The following is a 23,945-nucleotide window of genomic DNA, read 5'->3' on the forward strand; positions in this document are numbered from 1 at the left end:
GAGTTCCAATTTCTCGAAATCCTTAACAGCATTTATTATCTTTTTTATTTTAGCCATCCTAGTGGGTGTGAAGTGGTATCTCATTGTGGTTTTAATTTGCATTTCCCTGATGGCTAATGATGTTGAGCATCTTTTCATGTGCTTAATCGTTAACTCTTCAGGTAGACCTGCCAGCTTCCTTTCTAAAGAGGGAGAAATATGACTTTGTACCACCAGCAGGTTTTTATTCAGTTTCTTTGTGCCTGGATCATTAGAAGAATTAATACTTTCTCCTCCATTGAGATTCAGCTGCTGCTCCCACATGGTGAGTGAAAGTCTTTCTTTGCATTTTTCCAAAGAAAATCCAGGACTATAGAAGCTAAACTGCATTATCTGAGCACTGCTTTAAGCCACAAAAATAAGCGAGTACACAACGAGTATTACTGCAGCCTAAGTGGGATGGCTTTATGTTTTAATCTGACATAGTACATATAAGCAAATCTATTCAAAAGCAATAGATTAGACTCAGGTCCCCAAGAGAAGAATTGATATCTTTATATCTCTTTATCTACTTAAATATTTAAGTACTGGTTAGAGGGGAGAGGAACAAGTATAGGAAAACCTACGGAGTGTCATCAAGTCCGGCTGAAGAAATCAGTACTTAATTTACAAACTAATTTTCTCGGTCCAAATAAAGTCAACTCCAAGGACTCACCTTAATTCTCTCACCGTGCTAGGATTTGGTTATTTTGAACTTCGCTCTACAAGAGCAGTTAGGATCTGAGAACCGTTGGTTCTTCAAGTGTTTTCAATAAAACCTTGTTTTTTAAAGCCAAGTCCTTGCGTGAGCATTTGCCACTGCTCAGTGGACGCTTCAGAGAGGAGACCTGAGGTCATTACCGAGTGTGAGAGGCTTGACCGTCTGGAGAGGAAATCCGAGGCCCTGTTTTGACCGTTATTATAACAAAAACCTTCCAACCAAACCGGCTTTTTCAAATTTACCACGCCCCTTACCGCCCTCACTTCCCAGAGAACTTGACCACCCAGCCTTAAACCCAAATTTCTGCCCCACAGACTCTTCAGGGGACGCTGACTCCGATTTCAGCAACCTAATGAAGAAAACCTCTGGGAGTGTGCCTACCGGCACCCCCCAGACCCGCCCATCTCTGCCTGCGGCGGAATGGATTCTTCCTTAGCCTACCAGGCAGCGCTAGAGGCCCCGCCCCACTCCCGCCCCTTTATTGGCTTTGGGGACCGGCCTCCGGAGTGTCGGCTTCGGATTGGCCGACTCGGCCGCCACTCGGGGCGCGCAGCGGGCGTGACCACGCCCCTTACGTCTGGACGCTGGGTCGCCTAGAAAGGGCCCATAATCGCCGCCCAGAAGGGAGGAGGGCGGTTGTGCTAGAAGCTGCTATGGTGCTGAGTTCCCTGGCAGAGCCGACCCAGACGCGGCGGTCGCGGCCATGAAGGTGAGGGGCCGGTGGGGCCGGGCAGTCCCTCCTCGTCTCTCCTGTTTGGCCAGGGCGCCTGAAGCGTCTTCTTTTTCTCCTCAGCTGTTACTCCGCCGGCACCACGGAGAGCTCCGCGGAGACCTGGGGCGGCTGGGAGTGGGGACACCCCGACCGGCGTCTGGGGCCCTGACCCGCAGGGTGGGTGTCCTGGGCTCTTGGCCGTTCCCAATTACCACAGCGCTTCGGACAGCGAGGCCGAGGCCGGGGGAGAGGCCGGGCGCCCCCGACCCTCATGCTTGGTGGGCCCCTCTCGGCGCCGGGCCCTGTCCGCGTCCTTGGGGGCCGGAGGCAGACCCACTGCTTACCTCACCCTCTGTGCCTTTGCCCACACCGTGCCCTCTCCCGTCCCGAGTCCTTGAACTAACCCAAATGCCGGGAGCACCACGGGACTGTCGCAGGACGGCAACTACAGGACGAAGGGAAAAGGAGTGGTGCGGAGAGTCGTAAAGGCTCGGGCTAGGCTCCCTGTTAGAAATGCCTCAGGGCGGGGATCCCAGCCTGAAGGATCTGTTTACAGGCTTAACACTGGGGCCGTGACCTAGAGCGCTATCAAACCCAATGTGTCTCCGTCGCCGCTAGGTACGCAGCAAGTAATTTGACAGCTTGAGTCTTCAAGGTGGGTGTGAGAGCGTGGGAGCATCACTGAGTGAGAAGTTTAGGGGAAGGCGGGGAGATTCTGGCCCACTTTTCGGAACGGATTCTCTCAACTCGATCGCTGAGAATTCTGAAGAACTCTGGGTAACAACAATCAATTCAAGTATTGATTCAAACCAAGTGGGATGAGTCATAAGGTGATACTCTTTCAGATCTAGATGGTTTTTTTAAGTTCCGTGAAGAGGTCTGATTGACAGTGGGTTAAGAAAAATAACAGAGTGAACCGCTAGCTTAAAACGCTACTTTCACAAAGCCCCAAGGAAGTATTTTGTTGAGCATTTCCCATATGTTAGCTAAGAGGGATATTTCATGCATAGAAGTAATTCACAATATAATCCCATCCTTTGGGAGTTTGCCAACCGAAAGAGAAGAGACATTCTCAAGAGACCACATTCTGAGGGAGAGTTTGATGTAAGGTATCAAAAATGCAAAACCCTCAGGAGCAAGAAAGAATTTTTTCTGGCTATAGAAAGCAAGGAAGATTTTTGGAATAGGTAACTTCTGAACTGGATGTTAAGTATGAGTATATTCAAAGAGCTTATTTTAACTTCCCATTTCAGCTATAAAATATTTCAACTTTGAATTTACCTATTAAAATATCTAAAACTAGCTTTCTTTGCTGAAAACCATCATCTTGCCATGTTTTATTAATAAGATCCAAAAACAAAGCAGGAATCTTTATACATAACTCCTCGAAGAATGTTAGTATCTTTATTAGTATTAAATTTGTGACCTACCAAGAAACAAGGTGTCAAAGGAGAGAATGAGGGGCAAGTCCAGTGTTGAAAGCTTTTCAGCAGTGTTTTTGAATTTAGGTGGAAGACGCTGCTTTCTGAGTTGAAGTTTTAAAAACCAAATTGAATGGGATTTGAAAATGTAAAAAGACGTATATATTGTGAAACAAAGTACAAACCTAATAGACCAGTCTGAACAAGACAATTATGAAGATTCTGTTTTCCATTTAAATTTTTGTGAAAATTGGATTCATAAAATTTAGGATTTGAGCTGTTTATTAACTTTGTTTCTCACTAGGATTAATTATGTGGTGTCATCTATAGATTTCTGGGTAGGGTCATTGATTCCTGATGTCATGAAATTCTAACATGAATGTTCATCAAAGCAAGTACTTCTTTCACTGGAATTAAAATTAATTTAAAAGTCAAGCAATCAGATAAATACATCTTCACACAAACCCAGGATAGGAGCTGGTTTTAGTATATGTATAAAATGGGTATTACTTTCTTCCTTTAATTTTTTTTTGGGGGAGTCTAGAAAATGTTGTTTTGAAATAGGTTTGTGTCTCAAAGATTCTGTACTGTTTTACCTTAGAGTAGTATCTAATTAACTTCCTATAAGGGATTTTAAGAAAATACAAATTAGTGTCATATGTTCAGTTCAGTTGCTCAGTTGTGTCCAACTTTTTGCGACCCCATGGGCTGCAGCACGCCAGGCTTCCTTGTCCATCACCACCTCCCAGAGCTTGCTCAAATTCATGTCCATTGAGTTGGTGATACTATCCAACCATCTCATCCTCTGTCATCCCCTTCTCTTGCCTTCAGTCTTTCCCAGCATCAGGGTCTTTTCATCAGGTGGCCAAAGTATTGGAGCTTCAACATCAATCCTTCCAATGACTATTAAGGACTGATTTCCTTTAGGATTGACTGGTTTGATCTCCTTGATGCCCAAGGGACTTTGAAGAGTCTTCTCCAACACCACAGTTCAAAAGCATCAATTCTTCGGTGCTCAGCTTTCTTTATGGTCCAACTCTCACATCCATACATGACTACTGGAAAAACCATATCTTTGACTAGACAGACCTTTGTCAGCAAAGTAATGTCTCTGCTTCTTGATACACTGTCTAGGTTGGTCATAGCTTTTCTTCCAAGGAGCATGCGTCTTTTAATTTCATGGCTGCAGTCACCATCTGCAGTGATTTTGGATCCCAAAACAATAAAGTCTCTCACTGTTTCCATTGTTTCCCATCTATTTGCCGTGAAGTTATGGGCCCAAATGCCATGATCTTAGTTTTTTGACTGTTGAGTTTTAAACTGGCTTTTTCACTCTCCTCTTTCACTTTCATCAAGAGGCTCTTTAATTCCTCTTTGCTTTCTGCCATAAGGGTGGTGTCATCTGCATATCTGAGGTTACTGATATTTTTCCCTGCAATCTTGATTTCAGCTTGTGGTTCATCCAACCTGGCATTTCTCATGATATACTCTGCATATAAGTTAAATAAGCAAGGTGACAGTATACAGCCTTAACATACTCCTTTCCCAGTTTGGAAACAGTCCGTTCTTTCATTTCTGGTTCTAATTGTTGCTTCTTGACCTGCATACAGATTTCTCAGGAGGCAGGAAAGGTGGTCTGGTATTCCCATCTCTTTAAGAATTTTCCATAGTTTCTTGTGACCCACCCAGTCAAAGGCTTTGGCGTAGTCAGTGAAGCAGAAGTAGATGTTTTTCTGGAATTCTCTTGCTTTTTCTATGATCCAACAGATGTTGGCAATTTGATCTCTGGTTCCTCTGCCTTTTCTAAATCCAGCTTGAACATCTGGAAGTTCTCGGTTCACGTACTGTTGAAGCCTAGCTTGGAGCATTTTGAGCATTGCTTTGCTCGTGTGCGTCTTATGTTAGTTTGATTTAATCCTCCTTCCTGTTTTTCCATATTTATATTGATTTCCCCCTTAATTGTACTAATAATTGTTCCAAATTCAAATGAGACATCAAGAAGAAAGTAATCTGTTTAATGTAATTTCTTTTTTTCCTTCTCTTTGCCCTGAAAGGTGGGGGAGTGGTGCTAAGGGTTAAGAATACTGTTTAAAAAAAGAAAACCCAAACAGGAATAAGACAACATTTATGATCTCCAGAACACGTTATTGTAAAAATCAATCAATTTGGCCAAATGTCTTGCATAAAAATATTACATTTTTAAGACCAGCATTTGTTTTTGCAGCCTGCTTAATGTTCAAATGGTATGAGAGAAAGAACTTAGGATGCAGAGTTTCCTCCTTTGTGATATACGGTCAAATACTTGGTCATTAAGATAGCAGAGTTGCTGGCGTATTATATTTCAGTTGAAGCACCAGTTTCTGTAAGAAATCCTTTGACGTTTTAAGAAACTGTGTTCCTCCCGTGGCTCTAAATAGGGTAAAGGTTTTTGCTTATTATCTTAACAGTTTCTTCTGGTTTACTTTAAGTTCTGTAGGGAAGTTTAACCTCATTAAAATTAAAACTGTGAAACTTATTCTTTTGTATCATGGGTACTGAGATTTGAAACACCTTTTCTTATTGTTTAACACAAGGACATTGAGTTTCAGCAAACTGAAGGTTGTTCAGAGTTTAAAGACAGAGTTTTTGATGATTGACTTCTCTGAAGAAGCTTCCACTAGTGGAAGAACTGAATTCCTGCCTGGTCCTTATAACTTCTTACAGCATCCAAGAAAACTAATGTTTCTGAAATGGGAACTTTTAGCTTTATCCTTAACTGTGTAAATTATTACATTTAGAGTTCAAGCAAGCAATGCTTAGGAGGTGGCTTCATGATCACCTAGTTTAGTCAAAAGCAAATGATTTAGACTGTGATCCTTTAGATTATTTAGCTTTCCTCGTAGCTCAGCTGATAAAGAATCCACTTGCAATGCAGGAGACCCTGGTTTGATTCCTGGGTCAGGAAGATCCCCCTGGAAAAGGGATTGGCTACCCACTCCAATATTCTTGGGCTTTCCTGGTAGCTCAGATGGTAAAGAATCTGCCTGCTATGTGGGAGACCTGGGTTTGATCCCTGGGTTGGGAAGATCCCCTGGAGGAGGGCATGGCAACCCACTCCAGTATTCTTGCCTGGAGAATCCCATGGACAGAGGAGCCTGGCAGGCTACAGTCCATGGGGTTGCAAAGAGTCACACGGGACTGAGCAAGTAAGCACAGCACCCATGATCATTTAGTTTTTTGCTGTTTTAAAACCCATTAACTTCCGCTGCTTCCTGATTTAGCATTCATGGAAGTCAGTATAGCTTTTCTTATTCCGCATTCTAGTTTGCCTGGCTACTATTACATTTGGTGGACCCATTAAAAGGGATCACATCCTGATATAGTCAACCCACTCCAGTGTTCTTACCTGGAGAATCCCAGGGACGGGGGAGCCTGGTGGGCTGCCGTCTATGGGGTCTCACAGAATCGGACACGACTGAAGCGACTTAGCAGCAGCAGCAGCAGAAGAGGATTCAAAGTTTGTAGTAAACTTTTTGTTGATTCTCTCAGTTGAGCATTATAGAAGTCTCCCCCTCCCTCAACCCCTAGCTATTCTAAAAAACACATTAGAACACACACACACACACGACAGCTGAACCTTGAGTCACTGAACACACACAAAATACACACACAGACACAGGCAACAGCTGAACCTTGAGCCACTCAAAAACTCTGGCACTGTGCCAGAAAGAAGGCTGGGCTACTGCTCTCCCAAAGAAACAACACGTAAAATGATGATTCAGAATGGGCCTCTATTGAGACTCTGACTGAGGAACACCAGAGAGTGCTTATAAAATTGGTGGTCTGGTACTGTTGTGGAAATAAGTGTGACAGCACTGGAAACTGTTAGTCTCACTCCTGCAAATTGTCTAGGTTTGTGAATAACGGTCCCTGTCCTCCTCTGTACTACTCTGGAGGAGGGGGACTTTCCTCTTTATTCTCTAGGAAGAAACAACACAGGAGGAACACTTTCAGCCTTTGTGCTGCTAGAAAGTAAAGAGAAACTTCTATGTTGGTGATCTTAACAAAGGAGCTAAACATGCTTGACTCAGTACTTTCCTGGGACCTGCTCAGATCTCACTTCCTTTGGTTGGGATGACACTCTGGTTAGCTGGTTGGTAGGCTGCTGTTGGCCAGCCGTGTAGGTAGTTGGGTGACATGTTATCAAGACCAATTGGCTGCAGAGCTAAAGTCATGTTCTCCTTTTGGTGTTACCAGTAAAAAAGCAAATATTAAATTTCTATTTGTTTTATCTCTTTACTCAGTTTTAGAATGGGAGTGACAAAAAAAAAAAAAGTGTTATTGGCTCCCTAAGATCTTGGTGCACTGGCTTTGGGAAAAAAAAAAAAAATAAGAGCTGGCATTGGAAACCAGAATAACATGAAGAGATCTAGGTGTCTGGGGCAGTTCAGATAGGAAACTTTAGAACTTATTTTCTTACTGTGGGTCATGTAAGTTTTTAATATGATATCTGGTTCTTAACTGATGCCAGGCAGGCCCTGGTTCTGTGGCTAATCTGTTCAGAAATAATTTTAGTCTAACAGGATGTGTAGGAAATGGACTAGGTTTATCAAGAAAGTCATTTATTTTCAGTAGTCATTGATGGTTAGAAAATCAGCTACAAACAGCTAAATTTCCTGAGCTAGGAGCAACCCACTCCAGTGTTCTTGCCTGGAGAATCCCAAAGATGGGGGAGCCTGGTGGGCTGCCATCTATGGGGTCGCAGAGAGTCGGACACAACTGAAGCGACTTAGCAGCAGCAGCAGCAGCAGGAGTTTTGTGCCAGACATAAGTAGATGGTTGCCTTATTCAGTTATTCTCATGTTGTTTTTGAACTATATTCATGGCCAAGAGAGGAAATGTCACCATCTTTACAGATTACTGTTCCTTTTAACCTCTTGGGTTCATGTGGTTTAGTCTGTTGAGTCCTGCTGTCAACCGTGGTCCCAAGTAAGGTTTAGAATTGATAGTCACATATACCCAGATCATAGCTTTAGTTTTCAGAGATCCAGACTTTGTCTTTTTTCATGGAAGGGTAGTAGGTTGTTTTTTTTTTTTTTTTTTTTTTTAACAAAGTAAGCAACTGAAAGATGGGTGGTGACCTATATTTAGGTAACACACCTCTTTGTAACTGAGGCATAGCAACAACTCGAATTTACTGCAAATCCAAAAACCAAAGAGCCGTGTCTTGTGTACTGTCTGCCTAGAAATTGTGTTTGCTCAGAATATTCAGAAGAAAGTGGAATAGTTTGGAAAATATGCTTCAATCTTACTATCAAAAGATGAGCAGAGTGTGAATAAAAGCAAAATAAGAGAATGCAGGTCAATTAAACTGGTAGAAGATCTTAGAGGATAGGAAAACAGAATTGGAAAGAAATGAAGTTGGGTCCCTAAAGCTCTTCGAGGGAGGGTGCAAGAAAGGGGGCTTTTTGGTTATGACTCCCCTGGATTCGGTAACTGGGCTGCAAGAAAATGTAACAGAGTCGGAGAGTCAAAAGCTCAGAGAATAAATTCATGTTCCCTTACCTGCCCCCTTCCCAAGAGCACACATTCAACTCAGTTGTTGGGAAAATGCTCTCTTAAATTGTTTCTGAATTGCTTTTGGAGATTCTGTCACTTGAAAAATGGGACTGTTATGTGTGTATGTGTACTCAGTCGTGTCTGACTCTCTGCGACCCCATGGACCCCGCCAGGCTTCTCTGTACAAGGATTCTCCAGACAGGAGTACTGGAGTGGGTTGCCATTTCCTCCTCCAGGGAATCTTCCCCACCCAGGGATCGAATTCCCATCTCTTGTGTCTCCTGCATTGGCAGGCAGATTCTTCCCTGCACCATCTGAAGCCCTGGAACTGTAATATCAAGTAGTAACAGAAGTTTGGATAGATTTGAAAGGGAAAGATTAGTATAGGACACTTCAAGTACTGTTAACTGAATGGCAAGGTAACAGTTGTTAGGGAGGGATCCTTGTGCCCAGAGGGAACATCAGAAGAAATTTAAGCAATTAGGACTTTAAGGGAAAGTGCTAGAAGATGAAACATACTAATGGACGTCAGGGAGATGGAGCCCAAGCCTGGAAGCTTCATCTTTTGCGTGGATCCTTCAACTTAGAGGTGAAGAACGACAAAAATAGTATGCGCAATGGCTGTTTTTGATGGACGCGGAAATCACTCTTTCTCCCAATATTGGAGATTGCACACAAGAAAAGGTGTAGAGAAATAAGTTAGAAAATACGAAATTTGGGCCAAAAAGCAAAGAACAAATAAAATAAAGGACGGCATCAAATTTCAGCCTAAGTTCCAGGCTAATAATGTGTGTAAAGGAGAGGAACTAATTTAAGAATCAGAGTAAATTGTTGAAAACTCAAGCTGAGCCTTTCTGAAAGAATGAGGGGAAACCATGGAGGGAAAGGAAAAACTGAAAGCATATCCCTACTTGGGGCCTGGGGATGGGACATGGGGTGGGGAGTATACATAGGTCGTGAGGAGCACGTGATGGAGGTATTGGTCCTAGAACTCTAGAGGCACAGGCTTCAGAAGTAACTGCAGCCCCTTCCACTTTGGAATCTCTGAGTGATTCTCCAGCTGAAATGATGGAGGCAGGAAGGAGAAATCTAGACTCAGCAGGTGTTAACCACTTAACCTCGACTGTACGTGCACATCACATGGGGAATTTTTTTTATAGTTGACTTTTTTCTCTTTATTAAAAATTTTTAATTGGAGAATAATTGCTTTACAGTGCTGTGGTAGTCTCTGTCATACATCAATATGAATCAGTCATATATGTCCCCTCCCTTATGAGCCTCCCCCACCCCATATTCCATATTCCACTCCTCCACATAGGGAATTTTTTTTTTTTTTTTAGTTATGATGCCCAGACTAGTTAAATCAGAATCTTGGGGCTCAGTATTTTTTACAGCTCTCCTGGCCAGTCCAACTGCTGTCTTAAGGGCAGTTTCACTGGCCTAGGCAACTCCTTGGTGAGAGGCAGTGACAGCAGCCCCTGTAGTACAGGACTAAAAATACCTGCTCCAAAGAAGTGGGGGAGGTTGAATCACTAAAGAGATCACTTTCATTTCAGCACTGGGGTGCCAGAAAACAGTCTCAAAGGGGAAATAGAAATGAAGTGTTTAAGATATGCTGGATGGTAAAGAAAGGTACCTGGATAAAACTGGTACCTGGGCTTCCACTCTTTCAAATTTCTGCACTTCTTGAGAAAGACTGGAGTGTCGCCAGTGCTCCTGTCAGAGGGTGACAGTGCGCACAGGTAGATTTACCCTTTAGCGGGATGTGAGGAATATCCTCTTACTGGGAGATTATTCTCATTTTGGGAGATTTTGTTCAAAATTGAGTTCACAGATCTAAGGAAGCGGAAAGAGATTTTCAGTGTTTCAGATTTTTCTTTTTTTTCCCCTCTGATATGGTCTTTGGCTGATCTGTAACAAATATGTTATAGCAACACATTTTTGCCTGGGACAGTGCTCTGGGAGTTGGCTTGGGCTTTGTGTTTTAATTTTTATTTTATAATGAAATAACTGAAAGATAGAAGCATTCTTTCCACTATTTTCCCTTCTGGGGAATGAGGAGGAAATTCTCTCCCCTTTATAGGAATTGGATGAAATTGTTACCTTCCAATATTGATGTCTACACAGAGATTGTTGTTTTCCCAAAAACAAATTCTTCTATTCCCTTCATCAGAACTGTGTATATTTTCAACCTAGAATTTTAATGGTTGTACTCATTAACATGGTTTGAAAATTTGTATCCTTCCTTTACTCTCATTGTAAAAGTGTTTCAGGACAGAAAGAACAAAATGTGCAACAGAGCTACTTTTAAAAAGGGAGTATCATTCATTTTTTTGGCCTGCAAGGTCAGAATTTTTTCCATCTTTATTACTCTTTCTTAACAAGACACAATTTGAACTTTTTAGGTAGCACAAAAAAATTAATTACATTGCCTTTTAAAAGAAGTATCATAATGAAACCTTTTACAGAATTATTTATCAATTAGTCATAGTGATGCAACTATATGCTGTGGAGGAAAGAAGTTCTGTTCATGAGGAGTTTTCACTGGAGTTGAGACAATATCACCCAGGAATTAAAAGGGTGCTTCTGATGCTGGGAGGGATTGGGGGCAGGAGGAGAAGGGGACGACAGAGGATGAGATGGCTGGACGGCATCACTGACTCAATGGACGTGAGTCTGAGTGAACTCCGGGAGTTGGTGATGGATAGGGAGGCCTGGCGTGCTGCGATTCATGGGGTCGCAAAGAGTCAGACACGACTGAGCGACTGAACTGAACTGAACTGAACAACAATTTAATCATTTAGAAGCTCAGTCAGCAGGAAGCTAAAGCTTCTCAAAACCATACTTCTTTAAACTCTCGGAATGAAAAAAGTTTCTCCTGGTGGTACTTTCTGTAGTTGAGGTATTCCCCCCAAAATATTATGTGCAAATTGAGTATTTTGAAAACGTTCTCAGTTGTTTTAAGAGCTCACTGTTTAAAGCACTGCGGATGAATCCTTTACTAAAACAATACTCACTTTAAATGGACTATTAGTAAATCTGGATTTTTATGCTTTTATGTTTAAACAAATCATGGCTCTAGGATCTGAGGTATGTATTTATTTAAAGGTATGAACTATTAATTATAACTTAACCTGACTTTAAAGGTATCACTGTTTCTTGAGAATTACAGGGTTTTAAGCCATGCAACACTTAAGTCAGTGACCCTGATGCTTCAGACTGTTTGAACCTTATATTGTGGGTTCGTGTTTCTTTACCTTCTCTTTTCCCGGTATTTAACATAGCATACTGCTTCTGGGGGGCTTCTCAAGTGGCCCTAGTGGTGGAAACCTGCCTGCCAATACAGGAGGCGGTTCAATCCCTGGGTCAGGAAGATCCCCCCAGAGAAGGGAATGGCAACCCATTCCAGTATTCTTGCCTGGAGAATCCCAAGGACTGGCAGGGTACAGTCCATGGGGTCACAAAGAGCCAGACACAGCTGAGCACTTGAGCGCACACACATACTACTTCTGGGTAGTAGCAAGAATGGCGTGATCCTTCTATAACATTCCAAGTAACCTTTTAAGATTGTTTATAAAAAAAGTTTTTTAAGAGCTCACTGGACAAACAGTAAATGTTTGACAGAGTTAGATAATGAAGGGAACAGTGTACTGTTGTTGTATTTTGCCCTTTTAACTAGTAAGACCTCACCTACCTGGAATTCCATTACTTATCACAGTATCTAGAGTCTAGAATGTGCTTAAGAATCAGGACAAGGGGCAAGAGCTCACTGGTTCCAAACACTGTAGCTTTTTGTTTTTAGCATGGGAAAATGCCTAAAGCCCTCACTGAAAATATATTTTTATATACACTCCTAACAAGCTTGGTTATCAGGTTTCTGAGTACAGTAAAAAAAAAAAAAAGAAGTTGCTAGAGGTAGCTATAGTGATAGCAGTGATGATTCACAGAAAGGGAAGAAATGGGAGAAAACATAAAAGGCAGCATATTAGTTTCAAGCCACTCAGTGGTATAGCAAATAGCCCTTAGACCTCATAACATCATTAGGGTTATCAAGTCATCAAAAATTGTGTTCAGTATTCTGTTTGCTTGTAAAGAGTTTCCTTAATTTTAAATTAATATATATATTCTTTTTAAAAAATATGTATTTGGCTGTGTTTGGTCCTGGTTGTAATAAGTGGGATGTTCATTGCGGCATCCTGGCTCTCTAGTTGTGACGTACAGGCTCTGGAGAGCTCTGTGACGGGCTTCGTTGGCCCGTGTCATGTGGGATCTTAGTTCCCCAACAAGGGATCAAACCTGCGTCCCCTGCACTGCAGGGTAGATTCTTAACCATTGGACCACCATGGAAGTCCCTAATATTTTCTTTATAAAGATTTGGAAAGCAGGGGAAAACTCCAGAAAACAAATTATATGAGATCTACATGAAAACCTAGAGAGCGCCTCAGTTGGCATTTTGATGTTTTCCCAGTCATTTTAAAAAAACCAAAAAAGTATTCATATGGCATAGTTTATTATGTCCAGTTACAAATGAGAGGACTGAAGTTTCTAATTTGAATTTATATTCTTTCTGCTAAATGATAGGAAAAACTGCTTCAGCCTATAGAACAGTGCTATCTGTAGTCACCAGTCTTTAAGGTTGCCAGGTAGCATACAAGACACTTAATTAAATTTGAATTTTAGATAAAGAACAATTTGGGGGGATAAGCATAAACCCCAAATATCACACAGTAGGTACTTCTATCCAGTCTTTTTTTTTTCTGTGTTGTATGCACATACATCTCTAAGCATTTATGTGTGGGGTTTTTTTTTTTTTTTAATGAAATTGGGTTCATGTTGTATCTTCTCCTTTAGTTAACAGTGTATCATGAGTATCCCCAAAGCCAAATATTCTTTGTAAATACCAGAATATTACCCACTGTCAAATAGCTTAAAATTTTGATGCTAAAAAGACAATCTAGATGGGACTTCCTTGGTGATCCAGTAATTAAGACTCCATGCTTCCACTGCAGGAGGTACCAGTTCAATCCCTGGTCAGGGAAGTAGAATCCCACAGGCCAGGCAGTGTGGCCAAAAAAAAACCCCTCACAATCTCAAAATTATTTAGGGCAAACATGCTTCTGCAGAATGGCATTCCTTAAGAATCCCAAAGAGCACAGGTTCCACTCAGCTTTAAACTGATGCCTGTTTTTGTTCCTTTTCAGGCGGGTGCTACGTCTATGTGGGCTTCGTGCTGTGGGCTACTGAACGAAGTCATGGGGACTGGAGCTGTCAGGGGCCAGCAATCTGGATTTGCAGGAGGCACTGGTCCATTCAGATTTACACCAAATTCTGATTTTTCTGCTTACCCACCAGCATCTGCAGAAGGGCCTAATATAGTTTGCAAAGCCTGTGGACTTTCATTTTCAGTCTTTAGAAAGAAGGTGAGTTGCATGAAATGTTATATATTAAAAACTTATGTGTCAGAATTCTCAACTGTATGTTATTTTGAATACTTTCTTCATTTCTTCTTATACATGTCAAAAACTTAGTCCTAAAATCATTTCCCATTTGGAAAAGTACTAAGTTGAAGGGGCTGTGTATCATTGTCAGTTTTGCTGACTAGACACTATTATTTCTCACAATGCTCAGCCATCCTTTCTCTTGGACTCTGACTTTGTTTATCCACTTTGATTCTTCCTGATGCTGCTTATATTCTGAAGCAAAAGATTTAATTAGTCAACAGTCTGTTCAGAGATGATTTACTATAGCTCTGACCTCAAGTTTCAAAAAATGTGTCCCTACCCATATGAACTCAAGTGAAGAAGTGAGTATATTAATATTGACTATTGTTTAAAGATTCAACATACCACACTTGGGCTAAAACAGTTGTTTTTTTTAGGACAGAAAGTCATTCTTTCTGAGAACCATCATATTGGTAGGTCATCTCCCAGTCTGTCAGTTCAGTCCTTAAAATACTTAAGAAACAAGGTGTGAGCTAGGGTTGGTATTCCGAACCCCAAGAGGAAATGACCACATCTTAGTATCTTTAAGCTTTGCTCATGAAATGGCTTTGATTGTGATTTAACATTCTACAAAGAATAGCAAGGAGAGAAGAAAGCCTTCCTCAGCAATCAGTGCAAAAAATAGAGGAAAACAACAGAATGGGAAAGACTAGAGATCTCTTCAAGAAAATTAGAGATAACAAGGGAACATTTCATGCAAAGATGGGCTCGATACAGGACAGAAATGGTATGGACATAACAGAAGCAGAAGATATTAAGAAGAGGTGGCAAGAATACACAGAAGAACTGTACAAAAAAGATCTTCACGACCCAGATAATCACGATGGTGTGATCATTCACCCAGAGCCAGACATCCTGGAATGTGAAGTCAAGTGGGCCTTAGAAAGCATCACTACGAACAAAGTAGTGGAGGTGATGGAATTCCAGTTGAGCTATTTGAAATCCTAGAAGATGATGCTGTGAAAGTGCTGCACTCAGTATGCCAGCAAATTTGGAAAACTCAGCAGTGTCCACAGGACTGGAAAAGGTCAGTTTTCATTCTAATCCCAAAGAAAGGCAATGCCAAAGAATGCTCAAACTACTGCACAATTGCACCCATCTCACACGCTAGTAAAGTAATGCTCAAAATTCTCCAAGCCAGGCTTCAGCAGTATGGGAACCGTGAACTTCCAGATGTTCAGGCTGGTTTTAGAAAAGGCAGAGGAACCAGAGATCAAATTGCCAACATCCGCTGGATCATCAAAAAAGCAAGAGAGTTCCAGAAACACATCTATTTCTGCTTTATTGACTATGCCAAAGCTTTTGACTGTGTAGATCACAATAAACTGTGGAAAATTCTGAAAGAGATGGGAATACCAGACCACCTGACCTGCCTCTTGAGAAACCTGTATGCAGGTCGGGAAGCAACAGTTAGAACTGGACATGGAACAACAGACTGGTTCCAAATAGGAAAAGGAGTATGTCAAGGCTGTATATTGTCACCCTGCTTATTTAACTTATATGCAGAGTACATCATGAGAAACGCTGTTGGAAGAAGTACAAGCTGGAATGAAGATTGCTGGGAGAAATACCAATAACCTCAGATATGCAGATGACATGACCCTTATGGCAGAAAGTGAAGAGGAACTAAAAAGCCTCTTGATGAAAGTGAAAGAGGAGAGTGAAAAAGTTGGCTTAAAGCTCAACATTCAGAAAGCTAAGATCATGGCATCTGGTCCCATCACTTCATGGCAGATAGATGGGGAAACAGTGGAAACAGTGTCAGACTTTATTTTTTGGGGCTCCCAAATCACTGCAGATGGTGATTGCAACCATGAAATTAAAAGATGCTTACTCCTTGGAAGGAAAGTTATGACCAACTTAGATAGCATATTGAAAAGGAGATGCTACTTTACCAATAAAGGTCCATCTAGTCAAGGCTATGGTTTTTCCTGTGGTCATGTATGGATGTGAGAGTTGGACTGTGAAGAAAGCTGAGCGCTGAAGAATTGATGCTTTTGAACTGTGGTGTTGGAGAAGACTCTGGAGAGTCCCTTGGACTGCAAGGAGATCTAACCAGTCCATCCTAAAGGAGATCAGTACTGGGTGTTCCTTGGAGGGACTGATGCTAAAGCTGAAACTCCAATATTTTGGCCACCTCATGCAAAGAGTTGACTCATTGGAAAAGACCCTGATGCTGGGAGGGATTGGGGGCAGGAGGAGAAGGGGACGACAGAGGATGAGATGGCTGGATGGCATCACCGACTCGATGGATGTGAGTTTGAGTGAACTCTGGGAGTTGGTGATGGACAGGGAGGCCTGGCATGCTGTGATTCATGGGGTCGCAAAGAGTCAGACACGACTGAGCAAATGAACTGAACTGAGGGTACAGATATTGTAAAGTGGTGTACTCTGTTTGCTTGGCTTGATGTTGAGAGATCAGTTGTCTTTCTCTTTTCCTCTCTGTGTTAGGCTTTCCCCTCTTCTCTTTACTTATTTTTTATTTTATATTGGATATAGTTGATTAACAGCATTGTGTTTGTTTAATGTGTACAGCCCCCCTTCTCTTTAAACCAGGAAATTTTCACAGGAAAAGAGCAGGAAGAGTTTGTGCTTGTGCTTTTCTGCTCCATGTGGTTCAAGTCAGCTCTGCTTTGCTAATTACATGTTTGCACCCATGGGTGGAAAAGGTTTTAATTCATTAACACAATAGTTATATTTTTTAAAGGGCTATATTTGTACTTCAGTGAATCCAGACTGCCTCAGCAACGACTGTTTTGATTTTCACAGCTTTGAGAACATGAAACGCCCATGGGTCTGGTGCCATAGGGGGCTTCATAAAAGCTAAAATTTAATTTTAATAGAAGACAAAAGGAAAACTAGGGCTTTTGCAGTGGCTTATGTCTGGCTGTCATTAAATGCTTCTTTTCTCTTTGTCTCTTCAGCATGTATGTTGTGACTGCAAGAAAGATTTTTGCTCCGTGTGTTCAGTCTTACAAGAAAATCTCCGTAGATGTTCCACTTGTCACTTATTACAAGAGACAGCCTTTCAGCGCCCTCAGTTAATGCGACTGAAAGTGAAGGATCTCCGACAGTATCTCATCCTTCGAAACATACCGATTGATACCTGTCGGGAGAAAGAAGACTTGGTGGACCTGGTCCTGTGCCACCATCGGCTGGGCTCTGAGGATGACTTGGACACGAGCAGTCTCAATTCCTCAAGGTCCCAGACTTCTAGCTTTTTTACACACTCATTTTTTTCAAACTATACAGCCCCGTCTGCTACCGCATCTTCGTTTCAGGGAGAGCTTATGGGTGGAGACCGGACCTTAGGATCTGGAGCGCTGGCACAGGTACGAGGGTACAGTTACCCCAAGGGCCTGGCACATCATCCGCTCTTGGCCAGTGTGGTGGGGCCTTCAGGGCTGATGGCTCCTTGCTGAGGCAAGGTTCCACACTTTGCTGAACTCTGTGCCTGCTGGCTCCCCTAGTGTGAAGCTCTGCACTTGGGTGCTGTACAAAGGGTCTGAAAAGAGCTCATCAGTCTCTTGACCTTAGTTATCCCAGTTTCCTTAAATCCTATAGTTAAATACTAGCTGTTGAAATAATGGCCATGAAACGTAGCACATAAATGTTTACAGGATGTAAACATTTTTACTGTTTGTGTTTACTATTAAAACTAGTAAAAATGTTTACTATTTGTGTGTCAGTGACCATGGAAACTATAAGGTAACCTAATGCCCAGTTGTCTTGCTACAGTAAAGTTGTGCTCATCTAGATATTGGGAAAGAGCCATCTGAATTAGCAACACGATACGGTTATTTACTCATTTCAAAGAAATGCCAGTGCAGCATGTTGTCCCAGTGAGGTCCTTGGGCATTCTGATGGAATAACGTGCAAGGGCTTGTAATTAATACCCAATTTGTATATATGAATGATTCTAAAATGCTGAAAGAATTGTTTTGAACATTTATCTCCGAGTTTAATTTTCTCCTCTGAGGAAAAAGGTTAGAAGCAGAGGGAAATGTGGTCTAGTTGCTTTCTAAATAGTCATAAATTAAATAAGCCCAAGCTAGGCATTTTATTGTTTTGTCAAATGGCAGCTGGCACAATTATGATGCAAACAGAAGACGCATGTGTCTGACCTTCGTGTCACTTTGGGGTATATGACACCACTCAGGAGGTGTGGGTTTTGGGTATTACAATATGGTGCTTATGAACTACTAGGATAGAATACTTGAAATTGAAAATTGACATAGGCTTTCTGTTCTCCCTAAAGAAAAAAGTATCTGATGGTTGAGGAACTTCTAAAAACTAGAACTAGCATCCACCATCAGTGAATTATTCTAGAAAGCTTTGCTTGGAATTAGAATGGCTAAGTATGAGATAGTAAGACTGAGATCTTTGAAATCAAATAGCCCTGACACTAGGGCTGATCTTAGAGCTTTAGTTTCTACCTGTATCTTAGAGGCTCCAGTTAAACTAGCCATGTGCAGGTCCTTTATCAGGACACAGTGCAATTTCATACACTGTTGGCTTTGGTATCCTGTGATGGGCCCTTCTTAACTCCTTGGGGAGTTAATATTTCTGGTTAGACTTTTACAGATTCACACTCTTATAGGAATTTGACTTGTGAGATAACTATGGAAGGTTAGTTGTTTAGAGAATCATGTGGGGCCCAACTCTTTGGGAGGGGCAGCGGCTCTCAGGACCCTGGGAAGGTGTGGAGTATACCAGGTGTTGGGGTCATTCTTAGGGAGGATGGCTGGAAGGGTTTTCTCCAGTGATAAATACGGGTTGACATTGCTAGGAAAAGTCCTGGCCTGATATCCATTATGTGTGTAGGAGCCCAGTGAAATAGCTTCAGCAAACACAGAAGACGATGAAGATGATGATGACGACGACGACGATGACGACGACGATGACGAAGAAAACTTGGAGGACCGGGTGAGACTGCCTGTGTAATTTGATTTTCTTGACATGTCTTCACCCTGGTAGGGAAAATACCCATGTGGACTTCCGCTAGATTAGCATAGGTTGTTGCTTCAAGTTTGAACGCAGCACAGCATATAAGACACAAGGACTCGTGAGAAGCCTGGTTCGAATCTCCAGGACCAGTGATGCCTGTAGGGTGAATGTGGTATGCTGTTTTCCTTGCTGAATTTGCAGGAACAGAGGTAATGGATGCACTCTGTGATTTCAGACGCCTGGCCTCACCAAGAAGAGAGTGAGAGCTTCTCTGTCCGACTTGTCAAGCCTTGAGGACGTGGAGGGGATGAGCGTGCGCCAGCTGAAGGAGATCCTGGCTCGGAATTTCGTCAACTATTCTGGCTGCTGTGAAAAATGGGAGCTAGTAGAGAAAGTAAACCGGTTATACAAAGAGAATGAAGAAAACCAAAAGTCATGTAGGTTTATTTTTCCTTTTTTTTTTTGTCCTTAGAGTAGCCTTCTTTAGGCTTTTTAAAACAGGGCTGTCTCTGTCACAATGAAGTCCAATTTATTTTTGAGAAAACTGTCCTTTGATTGAGTGTGAATTAGTCATATGAAGCTGTTTATAGATCTTTAAGCAGTAGGTTCATTATGTAATATTGGCTTTGAGATCACCATTGCTTCACCATTGCTGGTGAGTCAGGTAATCATTTGTTCAGTCTGTTTTTTCTTTCCATAATGAAATTCCTTGGATCTATAAAAAGGCTTCTTTTCTCACTTACCTGTCTTGCAAGCTGGTACTTAGGATTTAAAAGCTATAATTGAGATCATCAGTGGGGGAAAAAACTCCCTAGAGCCAAGATATTAAGTAGTTCTTAGCATCAGTATTAGTAGGTTTCTGTGTAAGTCGTGAAAAGCTGAGGTTAAGAACTTCTAAACTACATACTGATGGAGCGTGGAGCAGAAATCCTCAGCCAGTAAAGGGCCAGGGCCACAGAGCATTTATAGGCAAGAGAAAAGAATTCAGTGGTGTTCAGACTGACAAATATTATGTTCTAATCTCAAAAACAGTCCTCCTATTAACTTTTATCATCTTGAATTTTTTTCTCTAAAAGCTGGTTATAACACAGGGTTGGTTGATAAACAGGTCTATGCCCAGAATAGGCAGAAAGCCTTCTGGCACACCTGTTTCTAAGATGATGCCACAATAGTAGACACAGGCATCTTAGTCACTGGAGCCTTTAGAGGCTCATGTGTCATCTTATTCCATGCATGCTTTCTACCCACTTTCCACTAATGGTGTGGGCCGAGAACTAGGACCTCAAAAATCTCTTGACATGGCAGTGTTTATTTCTCTTAAATCCAGAGACTACTGGCCCTTCGAGCTTGGATTCCTGCTTGGTTTTTCTAACCTTCTTCATGATTCCCATTGAGTCCTTCTGTGACCTGTAGAAGGGGAAACCTCACTGTCCAAAGCTTTGTGGCCAAATCTCAGGCTGTCATGAACTTTTTAAACTCATTCCACACCTTTCTTGTTCAGAACCAGAAGGTGCCTTTTGGGTAGATACACCCCAACAGTACTATCATAGCCAGAAACAGATGAATTTCAAGATGCTTCCAAGCCTTAGGGGGTGCCTTCCCCCAACATCAGGCAACTTGATGTATGATGGTTTAATAAACTTTCCTCACGCTCCTCCTCCAGAGATGAGGCTCTGGAGTCTGTGACTTTCCCAAGGCCACATAGTTGGGCTGGAAATTCCAATCATGTTCTGACTCTAAGGCTCCTGTATCAGCCAGCCTGGGGTTTCTTCATTTTTATTTACAGAAGCAAACCATCATTATCACAAAAATCTTGTATTATTTTTGTACAGATATAAAATAGAATCAGGGGTCCCCAGGTGGCTCAGTGGTAAAGAATCTGCCTGCTAATGCAGGAGACACTAGTTTGATTCCTGGGTCGGGAAGATCCCCTGGAGGAGGAAGTGGCAACCAACTCCAGTATTCTTGCCTAGAGAATCCCTCGGATAGAGGAACTTGGTGGGCTACAGTCCTCAGGGTCACAAAAGAGTCAGATACAATTTAGCAGCTAAACAACAGCAACATAAAACAGAATTAAATAGCTAACATTTGCTAGGCACATCCTCCCTGGCCCTCAGCTTAGCATTTCTCATTTATTCTTCACACAACCCTACGAAGCGTCCTTATTGTCATTTCCAGGGGAAGGAAGCGAGGTGCAGAGAAGTGGGGACTGCTTCTCACAGTGGGGTCACTGGGTCCCTCCGTGGCCGTGCCCGCCACCCCAGCCCTCTGTTGCCTTTCAGATGGTGAGCGGCTGCAGCTGCAGGACGAGGAGGACGACAGCCTGTGCCGAATCTGCATGGACGCCGTCATCGACTGCGTCTTGCTCGAGTGCGGGCACATGGTCACCTGCACCAAGTGCGGCAAGCGCATGAGCGAGTGTCCCATCTGCCGGCAGTACGTGGTGCGCGCTGTGCATGTGTTCAAGTCCTGAAGCCCAGCCCCCGCGCTGAGCTCGATCCTAGACATTTCCATGCACAGAGGGGACTGGACACTTCCTGTTCGAAAGCTGAAGCTATTTTTAAAAAATTATTTTCACTCCTAACTGGGGACGGGAAAGATTCATCCTGAGTCGCGGCCACACTGGTCCATGCTGTATGCCCGTCAGCCTGAGCACGGGCTGTTTCCCAGGTTCTGCTGGGCTCCCTCACAACGCCTCTGATCACTCCTCGCTCAAGTGGACTGCTTATGGCATCAGCTACTGCTCTCTTTGCAGGACATTTCTCTTGTTCTCTTGTTTCTCCTTCGTCCTATTTTTAACTCAGATGTTTGAAACTTCTGTTCTCTTAGGATGAGATCACTGTCTGCAAATGGCTGACATGGTACACACTGAGCAGTGGCACTTCTGAATGTTCATTTTATTAGTCATGTATATTTTAAATGCTACTATTTGATGAATGTAAGTTTCCACATTGTTGCTCTTTCTGCGTTTCAACATCATTGGGAACAACTGACATTCTATAGTCAACTGCCAGGGCCTTAGACTAAACATGTCCATTTTTGTTCAGGTACAGCTTTTTCTAGCAAGGGCTGCATCTAGCTTCCTTCATTAGAGAAGTGTGTGTGTTGAATTCTTTATTAACGTGTAATCAGTTTACACTGTTTTGTATAGTGAAAGTGTATTTTCAGTGCTACCCACTAGCTAATTTGAACTTTAGGAATAAAATTAGATTTTAAGAAATGTTTTTATGGACACTTTTCCTGGTCAGTTCCTAATTCACTTGGGTGCAGCATGAATGGGTGTCCACACCTGGTCCCAGCACCTCCTTCAGGAGAGCAAGGAGCACCTTCAAAGACGTTGCCCCCATCTACCCTTGGCTGCTGACTTAATGGTAAGTTTAACTACATTTTCACCGTTTACCGTGACCAGGTATTGTGCCAGATGCTTTGTGGTTATCTCCAAATATATATTACCTCATGTCACAGATGGGGAACTCAAGTCTCTGAGAAATTAAAAATCTTGTCTAAAGTCTGTTAAAAAGTCACCACAAGGAATTCCCTGGAGTTCCGGTGGTTAAGACTCTGTGCTCTCATTGCTGAGGGTTGGGTTCAATTCCTGATCGGGGAGCTAAGATCCTGTGAGTCATATGGTGAGGCCAAAGAAAAAGTTTTTTAATAAAATAAGCCCCCACCTAAGAATTTGAACCTAGCTCTAATGTTTTTTCTTAACTCCTCTAATGCCTGAGATGATAAACCTGAGACACTAACTTATGCAAAAAAGGATCTTAGGATATTAATGATGTGAAATCTCTTTTCTTTTAGATCTAATTCTGATCACGGTGGTTGAGTTGAGACCAACTGTGGATTCACTCCCACTGCTTGTGAGGAGGTATGTTTTTGGGAAACTACATAACTCCTTGGGTGAGTCCTGTGGGTTTCTTATCTTTTGACTCTGTGCAGTGGGTAGGACATGCCTTCAGGTGCTCAGGATCCAGAAGTCAATGGACAAGACCTGAAAATTACAGCAAAGGAGGTAAATAGTCTTCCCCACTGTGCTTAAGGCCGGAAGTTTGGCTAGCTGTGAAATACAGTTACCTTTCTATGTTTTCTGATAGTGAGGGTCAAAGCATGTAATCCAAGGCTTGTGGATACTCTCCAAACCTCTTCTCTTGTGTTTGCCTGAAGACCCAAAGCTCAGCCCCTGCTGAAGCTGTAGGTGCACTTAATCTATACTTCTAGTCAGACAGTGAACTCCAGAAATTCAACATTACCCACAAATCACCAATTTGGTGGAGGGGTCTTAAAATCCAGGCTAGCAGGTGAGATAGTAAACACACCTAAATAGAAGCCAGGCAGCAGGTATTGGTGTATCTGAAGTTAAATTAGAAAATTGTGATTTGTTTGCTCATAGTCTCAGCTGAAAAGAGCTTATTTACTGTTTTCTCTTGGACTTATATATAGTATCAGGTGCTTGTTTTAGCAGTGAACAAAAACTCCTAGTGGTGGATCTTCATAGGCAGCATTTTCAAACAACCTTGGCTTAGTAAGAAGCAAACACATTTTCAGCCCAATAGGTTGGAATTATAAGGTACTAATTTATTTGGCAGAGGGCAAACATGTCTCTCTGGAACCTGCATTTTCTAGTTGCATGCCATGTCTCTACTTCTGAATAGGTAACCTGTCATATGGATCCATAAGGGAATAAGTGACATCTCTTTACCCTCACGGTACGGAATGATGTCGTTCGATGGGCCATGGTATCTCCCTTTGTCAAGGTCAGCAGGAAGGACCTTGAGGGAGGGTTGGAGCCTCTCCTTTTCCTGGGTTAAGATGTGGTCTTACCCAGGAACTGCTCCGTATGGTTTATGTGCCTTCTATTACTTCATCAGATACAATATTTGGGCTCAGAATAGCTGTTTGCAAGCATCTAGCTTGGCCCAGCCTCATCTAAAGCTCATTTTGTAAGGAATAGGTCTGTACTGGGATATACCAAGTACCTTCACATAATGCACCTTCAAGTTGTGAACATGTGTTCCCATGTCGTCGTGTGAGTTCACATACCTGGCGTACATTGTCATGTGCTGCATCTTCTATAAGTGCTTTTGTGT

At 42.3% G+C, this 23,945-nt stretch overlaps 1 protein-coding gene across 2 annotated transcripts; it reads left to right on the plus strand.

Annotated features, from left to right (window-relative positions):
- Positions 1-1,339: 1,339 nt before the first annotated feature.
- Positions 1,340-22,082, plus strand: RNF34 (ring finger protein 34). Of its 2 annotated transcripts, none has more exons than XM_027566839.1 (6): positions 1,340-1,448; positions 13,612-13,830; positions 16,836-17,243; positions 18,736-18,837; positions 19,094-19,295; positions 21,141-22,082. In XM_027566839.1, exons 1-6 carry the CDS (start codon positions 1,443-1,445, stop codon positions 21,329-21,331), a joined length of 1,128 nt encoding a protein of 375 aa, XP_027422640.1. In that variant the 5' UTR covers positions 1,340-1,442; the 3' UTR covers positions 21,332-22,082. The 2 variants fall into 2 exon arrangements, with proteins under 2 accessions (XP_027422640.1, XP_027422641.1); XM_027566840.1 differs by lacking the exon at positions 1,340-1,448 and adding an exon at positions 1,538-1,628.
- The last annotated feature ends 1,863 nt before the right edge of the window (positions 22,083-23,945 follow it).

The sequence above is a fragment of the Bos indicus x Bos taurus genome, chromosome 17 (genome assembly GCF_003369695.1).
Source record: "Bos indicus x Bos taurus breed Angus x Brahman F1 hybrid chromosome 17, Bos_hybrid_MaternalHap_v2.0, whole genome shotgun sequence".
Lineage (NCBI taxonomy): Eukaryota > Metazoa > Chordata > Mammalia > Artiodactyla > Bovidae > Bos > Bos indicus x Bos taurus.